Below are 8,302 nucleotides of genomic sequence, written 5' to 3'. Positions count from 1 at the left end.
GAATTTGTATTACAGGTATACAAATAACAATAACTGCCATGAGAGTTTGTATTTAAATACCCTTTGAAGAACCTTGTTCCATAAATACTCCTCAAAAGTGACATATTTTATGAAGATTAAAAATAAACAAGGCAAAAGAGAATGTCTCAGCAAGATAGGACCAGGGTCCTGGTAGGGTTTGTGCTTTAAAACCATGTCTCTGGTTTGAATTTCACCTGTCTGACAGGCACATGGTCCTGTTTTTTTTTTTGTTTTGTTTTGATTCCGTCAATATGGCCGCCACACTCCTTCATCCATTCTCCCTGCTGGATTGAGCACAGTTGGAGAGTTGCTGTGGCTACCGTCCTCCTCCACACCGCTCCCTCCATCAGCCTGCACGGGAAGACTGGCATTGATCAACGAGGCACCCGTGGAGGCACTAGTGCAGGTGGGCAGCATCCTGGAGGGTGAGCGATCCCCCCCAGGTACCATCGAGAATTGGTAGGAGCCAGAGGAGGCCCCATAGTAGAGATAGGGGGTGCTGCTGCTCTGGAATGGTCCACTCTGGCTCTGAGTGGAGCCTGGGTATGGCGGGGGCAGATATGTGTGGTAATGGGCACTGCCCAGAGACATGCCTGTGGTGACAGGGGTGGGCGTGTAGGTAAACGTTGCCGGGTAGTGCATCCGTGGGCTGGAGAATCGGCTCTCAGTGAGGGAGGAGAATCCGGGGAACTGGCGCTCAAACTGCCCAGGGAAAGGAGTCAGATCTGTTGAACCTGCGCACAACACAGTACATGCACTCTTAATAATATAAACTGTTTAGGATAACATTTCCTCTACAAAAAAAAAAAAAAAAAAAAAAAAAAGTATATATATATATATATATATATATATATATATATATATATATATATATATAAAATGATTTTTTAAAAATAAATTCAACAAATTACATAAATTCCACAAAGTTAAAAATTAAATGAGGGTATATCCTTTTTATTTTTATTTTTTTCATAAATCAAATTATGTTTTATACAAATGGAGTTTATAGACAGACAGATGGTCAGACAGTGAGACAGTCAGTCTGTCAGATAGAGATAGATAGATAGATAGATAGATAGATAGATAGATAGATGGATAGATAGATAGATACTTTATTTATCCCAAAGGGAAATTCATGTGTTTCTATAGCAGCAGTTTCTACACACATAAACAGCAAAAAATTGCACCAGACATAAAAAAGAAATAAAAAAAGAGTTAAAGAAATACTGTAATAAAAGGTAATAAAAAGAAATGAATAAGGTCAAAATAAGAACATATAAAAACATATAGTACACTGAGGGATGTCCTTGTCTCTGGTATTAAAGTGACCATGTCTGTGGTATTAAAGTGGCTTCAGGGCTAATAAACTTGGTGTACAGATTTTAGTAGAGGTTTCCGGATGTGTGGGAAGGATTGGCATTGTCTAAACATATGGCTCTGGGCATAAAAGATAAGTGGACAATATCCATGTTACATAACCGTCACTTTGGTTTTATGTACTTTAATAGCCACTGTACACACAGTATCTCAGGTCAGCTTGCTCTAAATACGAATAAAAATGTGTTTCTCCCAAATTATGCTCTGAATCCCAACACTGCACAATGATCACGATGTCTCTTGGATTGGCTAAATATGTTTATGGATTTTTCCCTTCATTTCCTCAGACCAGCTCGTGTGTATGTGTATTCATGTGTATGGTTATAAGTCTCTCATCTTCTGCGTCTGCATTTCCAGGCTTATTTATATGCTTGTTTATGTGAGTCTGCACATGTTTAAACTGGTCCGTGTTCAGTTAGGTATGTGCATGTCTTCAGTAAATTGTGTGTGTGCCCATGTTAAAAGTGCAGTTAGGTTGCATAAGCAGTCACACATTTGGAAGTGTTTTGTGAGGTGTTTGAAGCATCATGGGGAGACGATCAGTCTCAGCCTCAGATGTGGCTCCTGGTATCTTATACGTTCTGAGCCCAGGCTAGAACCCCATACACCCGGCCCTCTGTCCTTCACATGCTCTCTTGTTAACCTTAAAAGTCACGAAACCACTAATGGGCCATTTTGGCACCAGCAGCCCCCCAAAACCCCTTTCTAGATGCAGTATGCTTATCATAAATCACTAGGCGTCTTTCCTGTCACCATGTCTGTGCTAAGGGGGACCATGATTATGTGTGGGTGCGTTGCAGAGGCGTGAATTGTCGCTAAGACCCTCATGTCCTGGACTCACTAACAGTGTTTCCCCCACGCACATTTCCCCCCTTTTATATTAAATCTCTTTGATTTGAAACTCTTGGAATAATGGTTCTCAAGCCCGAGGCAACAGAGAGTGTGTGCTCTGAATAATGGGCAGAACAGCTAAAAGTGCAGCCCCCCTTTTTTACACACATGTACACATAAAGGCTATGTTTGGGCTGTATTTAAACAGTCACTGATGCTAGACAGCACTGGACTCAAAACCAGATGCTAGTTCATACATCTAAGTATGCTTTCCATGTTTAAGAGGCACTAAGCAAAGGTTCATTTGGTCTATTTGCCATACACAGCAAATATGCTTTTAGGAAGTATTACACTGTCAGCTTCAGATGACAGCAGAGTCTAATGCCATTTGACAACAGCATCCGCATTTAACAGGAGGATTTTCTGAACTGTAGTTTGCTTCTCTGGCAGCAGGATGTGTCAAACAAGACTGGCCTTATCTTAGATAATGGCTGTCATTAGCAGCAAGAGCTTTGAGTGCGTCATGCAACAAGCTACAGGCTGACAAAACCAGCCTAATCGAACCTGACAGGACAGGTGGCAGGCGTCCAAAAGCTGCCAAGCAGCAGTAACACCAGGGAGCCGCTTGTTTAATTGCTTACAGTTGCTTTGGGCTCACAAGAAAGAAAGAAAGAAAGAAAGAAAACGGGAGGAGGGAAGGTTTTAAAAAAGACTTTAAAAACAGTCACCTGGCCCCGGCTCAAACAGGTGCTTGGAGGGAGAAAGTCGTCTGCCCACATTTAAGCTTTAAACGTATGTGTTTGGGCGGGTGCAGGGCAAAAGAGGACAAATTAGCATATTAGATTCAGCACCAACTGGGCTCAGGCTCCCTGGCAGGATCTTTCGGAACCGAATCGCTATAAAGCTACTTAATTTGCCTGCCACTGGCCTGTTATTATGTCTTACTCTGTTATTAACCATATTCGGCACAGGATCAAAGAAACTGGTGGAGGAAAACGGAAACAATCTCTTTTTTCTGCTTCAGAAAAAAAGTCTTTCAATCAATCTCTGGAGGTGGAAGTTTCAAGAAGGACTGTTTTTTTTTTTTTCACATCCTCAGACAAACAAGCCAATGAAAACTGAAAGCTAATGTCAGATTGTGGTTGTAATGAGCAGCAAGTGGATCTAAATATTTTTTTACCATGACTTTGACACAACTAAATCATTTACAAATACAAAATAGAAGAGGGATGATGCAATACTAACCCTCAAAAACATTCAATTCTTATAGCTAAAAATGAGCAAGCGGAGTAGATGAGATGCTGACCTTCTACAAAGGAAAATATCTTTTCTCTTAATATTTATAAATGTGAGCACACCGCTCTGACAAACCATGACAAGCCAATAATTTTGTTCCCAAAAAACAAGCTTTTGGCATCCTACAAAAAAATCTGACCATATGTCTCTTGCTGTTTGGCGGCGAGGCCGTGACAGCGGAGGTGGAGAGGGTTAGGGGCCGCACCTGCAGGGGCCTGAGGCTGGAGGTTACCTGGCAGGCGGCGGGGAACATCGTTGATGGAAGGCAGGCCGGTGGCACGACTGGAGGACAGAGGGGTTGTAGAGTGCACCGAGGGGGACGCCATGGGGCTCAGGTACGATGAATACGCTTGGTCATTAAACCACGGAGGGGACGACTGTGACTGCCGTGGGTCTGACCATGTGTGACCAAACAAAGAGACGGAGCATTATTTCCACAGATTAATCCTCGTGTTTTGTTTTTTTTTTTACACTGTGTGGTTACTGTATATAAGATATACACTGTATGTATAAGAGTAATAATGTTATGTCTTGTTTCATATTACTGATGCAATAGTAGATGCAGGCTGAGGTGGAAAGCACTTAAATAATTTTGTTAATATACTTAAGTAGCATTTTAGGGGATGTGTAATTTACCTGAGTAAAAATAGGTCAATTAGTACTCTTATTAACTACCTTTTTCTCTTTTTTTTTGCCCAGGTACCAATTAAATCAATAATATTTTTTAATAATTTATTTAATTTAATTTAATAATTTAATTTTAATAACTTTTCTGTTTTTATTTTGGCTGAATATGAATTCAAATGAATTGAGGAAAACATAAAAAAAAAACCCCTCATTATCAGATTTCAGTACAAATCATTTACTTTTTAACTTTTAAATGCTTGAGAATATTAGTGGAATAATACTGGAAACTTTTTAACCTTTTCCCAAGTGTTTAGAGTGTACGATATCATCCAAAGAAGCTTGTCTTTTAACAGAGAGCTAAAAGAAAGAGGTGCAGGAATGATGGTACGTGTTCTCAGTTGACTTAGGATGTTTAGAGCAGTAATTAAGGACAAATGATATGTGCCTCCATTCTCTAGGTACAGGGTGCACTGTACTGTTTTTCTTTGCTAATCACCCCTCATTTTAGTCTCCACAAACATATCCGGTAGCATAATTTACAGCTTTGGTGGAAACTTAGCACAGCTGTATTTTTGCTTATTTGAATAAAATGAAATGATCTATGTAAACATTTATTAATAATTTAAATTGTAAAAAGATGTACCATGGTACCGCAATGAATTTAATTTATGCAGTGGCACAGTTGAGTGTAAAAAGTTCAGGAACTTAAACTTGCCCATACCTGAGATTTGGCCCTGGCCCTGAGGAGAGAACGAGTTGGTGGTGTTGAGTGAAGTCCGGGGGGTTTGTGTTGGCACAGCCACCCTCATGGTGCTCTGTCGGATGCGTTCTAGCTCGCTCAGGCGGTCAGAGAACAGGCCCGCCTTCGGTGAATCGTCCAACTTCGGCCTGTGCCCTGCAATTTAGACGAGACGGTGTGTGAGTTGATGGCGTTGGGACCCTGGCCATGCCACTGCGTAACTGTTTCATTACCATATTCACTTCAAACAGCGTCATATTCATTACGCAAAGCAGAAAGCATTTCATCTTTAAGCTTTGATACAGTTTCAAATGGCAATAGAAGTAAACTAGGCAAGCTCCTACATAGTAGATATTAATGCAGTCCCTCAGAAGATGAATTACAACTTAGGGCTATGCTGTTTTCTGAATTATTCATTATATAAACACAGTAATTCCTCAGAGTGGCAACACAGTGACAGAAATATGATGTTTTGCCTAAGCACAAGAACTGTAGTTCATTAAAGTTTTGATGAAGGCTGCTGTCTAATATAATTCACCATGTGTATTAATAGGTACAGGCGTACAGTTAACTTCCATTTGGAGTATGGCAGGCTTCTCGGATGGCTAGCGATGGATAAAAATGGGACAAGTGTTCCATTTCCTTCTGCATGAGCGTTTCATTCGGCCCTCTGGCATGTTCGGCTTTTCTTATTAATGTACTCTACTGCTATCATTCCGCCCTTAAAGTCAAAAATGATCAGTGGCTCCACAACAAAAGAGCTGTTTAATGTACTTTAGCTTACCCCTGCTGAGCTTCACATTTTCCATATTCCACATTCAGCATTGTCCAGACTGTTAATGTACAGGGTCAAAGCAGGTGAAAGACACTTTATGCCATGCAAGTCAAAATCCCCAGGTCTCATCCTTCCTTTACTACCCATACAGTTGGATCTGTAGGCACAAAGGGTTCATACTGCCAAATGCTTTACAGGAGAGTTATAACAAGATCATTTAAGAGCCCACAGGTATCCCGTGCCGGCTCAACCCATAGCAGAAGAGGGATAAAAAGAGGAGAGAGGCCCCAAGCTGCACTACCCCCAGCCCTCTTGGCCATTAAAACAGTGCTGTTTGTCTGTCTAGTACCAGCTTTCCAGAGAAGGCAGTAAAGTAAATATCAAACAGGAGAGGGACAAAAACTCCTGCTGAAACTGGAAATGTTCCAGTTGGCACAGAGACCCCAACTAAGACAGGATCTAGACTACACTCATTGTGAAGAGAACAATAAGACAGCGTGCCCACTGAGAGAGACAGAGCGACAGTATTTATTCCACAGTGGACATATTACTGGGAAGCAGGGGGATAGTAGATGACAGATTATATGTGATAGATATTTAATACTCCAGGTCATGTGTATGACTTTACGAGCTTTACTTCAGTGTCTATTGGTGCGACTGAAGCTAGTGAGCACTGTGACATAGAAGGAGCCCAAACCTCCATAGAGTCCAACTTCATTCATTGAACAAGCCCTTTTCCCAAACAAAAATTAATCCCCGGGATGTAAAATCTCTGGAAAAAGTTGTGAATTGTAAATGCTTATTTTCTAGGCTTCATATAAAGTGATGCCCTGTGCTTGGAGTCCAAGTGGACCCTCATCACCACTGATTTTGGACTGACAGCTTGATGAGGGCTGAGCAGAAGGCGAGCAAGCCGCCATCAAGCACTGTATATGGCAACTGTTAAAATATTTGGAATGTGGTGTACACATATACTTACATATACATGCAATTATGTGAATCTAGCACTTTTTCATCAGAATTTATCAGCCATGATCTCAAAGAAACTGTGGTTAACCCTCAAAATAATATATTTTCATAATATGGTTAAAATGTTGAAAAAGAAAATTTTTTAATCATGACATATGATGGATCAGAACAGAAGTTTAAAGTGTCCATGTCATGGAAAACCAGAATTTTCCTGATTTTTATTATTTTTTTTTAAATAAGTGGTTGATGTACCCTGTCAAAGTTTCTTCCACCTGCAATCCATACAGTATATATATATATAACTATGCTGCACAATCAGCCATTTAATTATTCATAGTTGTGACTGACATTTACACATCACTGCTATTCGGTGAATATTTCATCCTAGACTATCCTCAACTAAATAGTCTAAATAAATTTTTGTTGAAATACAATACAGAGCAGTGAATCAGAACAGAAGTCATTTAAATAAATAAATAAATAAATAAATATTCACACCTCCAGGGTTGGGGGTTCGATTCCCACCACAGCCCTGTGTGTTCGGAGTTTGCATGTTCTCCCCGTGCTGTGGGGGTTTCCTCCGGGTACTCTGGTTTCCTCCCCCAGTCCAAAGACATGCATGGTAGGCTGATTGACATGTCCAAAGTATCAGTAGTATGAATGGGTGTGTGAGTGTGTGTGTGATTGTGCCCTGCGATGGATTGGCACCCTGTCCAGGGTGTACCTCGGCCGGTGCCCCATGCTCCCTGGGATAGGCTCCAGGTTCCCTGCGACCCTGAAGGATAAGCGGTACAGGGAAAATGGATGGATGGATGGATGGCTCAATTATGATGGTATAAGTGGATGTAACGGGAAAATGTAGAATATCTGCATTTTTAACATGCTGAAAAAGAATACAATAGGGCAATTTTAACATTATATGTTGGTAATAGTTTTCTTTTTGAACATATTTCAAACCTTTAATTTCTTCTAGCCAAATGATGAGCTTTCTTTTAGGGTCGGTGGTATGAAGTTATATCTTTGCTACTTAGTTGTATTTATTTAAAAAACACATTATAAAAGTAAATTAATAAATTATTAAATTAATAAATACGTATTCTCTTGAAATGGTACAAAATACAAAATTTTCTTCCTCAAATATGCCGGAAAATGCATAACAAATCTGTTCCAAAAATGTAACTGTAATAAAGAACTGAGTGTATAAATCTTGGTCTGCAACAATGTTTCGGTAGGTGGTACGTCTAAAATTAACATCCACATTTCCCAGCAGAACGTTGCCCAGAGAATCACAGTTCCTCCGCCAGCTTGCCTTCTTCCCATAGTGCATCCTAGTGACATCTCTTTCCCAGGTAAGCGACGTACACGCACCCGGTCGTCCACATGATGCAAAAGAAAACATGATTCATCAGACCAGGCCACCTTCTTCCAGCGCTCCCTGGTACAGATCTGATGCTCACGTGCCCTTTGTAGATCGGCAATGGACAGGGGTCAGCATGGGCACTCTGACCGGCCTGCGGCTACGCAGCCCCATACGCTGCAAGCTGAGATGCACTGTGCATTCTGACAACTTTCTAACATAGCCAGCATTAACTTTTTCAGCAATTAGTGCTACAGTAGCTCTTCTGTGGGATCGGACCAGACAGGCAAGCCTTCACAATTTTGCCCTT

General features: G+C 40.8%; 1 protein-coding gene across 4 annotated transcripts in view; it reads right to left on the bottom strand.

The window, feature by feature from the left end:
- Window positions 1–267: 267 nt before the first annotated feature.
- The window catches only part of runx2b (RUNX family transcription factor 2b), a 29,776-nt gene continuing 21,741 nt past the window's right edge, over window positions 268–8,302 (bottom strand). For 2 of the 4 annotated variants that reach the window (XM_053614259.1, XM_053614257.1), the window contains 3 exons: window positions 4,874–5,047; window positions 3,758–3,919; window positions 268–755 (listed from right to left, as the gene is read on the bottom strand). In XM_053614259.1, the coding sequence (XP_053470234.1) occupies window positions 268–755; window positions 3,758–3,919; window positions 4,874–5,047 (824 nt within the window). Of the gene's footprint in view, window positions 756–3,730; window positions 3,920–4,873; window positions 5,048–8,302 lie in introns of all 4 variants that reach the window. The other 2 variants (XM_053614260.1, XM_053614258.1) reach the window with 2 other exon arrangements.

The sequence above is a fragment of the Ictalurus furcatus genome, chromosome 25, assembly GCF_023375685.1.
Source record: "Ictalurus furcatus strain D&B chromosome 25, Billie_1.0, whole genome shotgun sequence".
In the NCBI taxonomy this organism is placed as follows: domain Eukaryota; kingdom Metazoa; phylum Chordata; class Actinopteri; order Siluriformes; family Ictaluridae; genus Ictalurus; species Ictalurus furcatus.
Note: the sequence above shows the minus strand (reverse complement) of the source record. Positions and strands in the feature narration are given on the sequence as shown.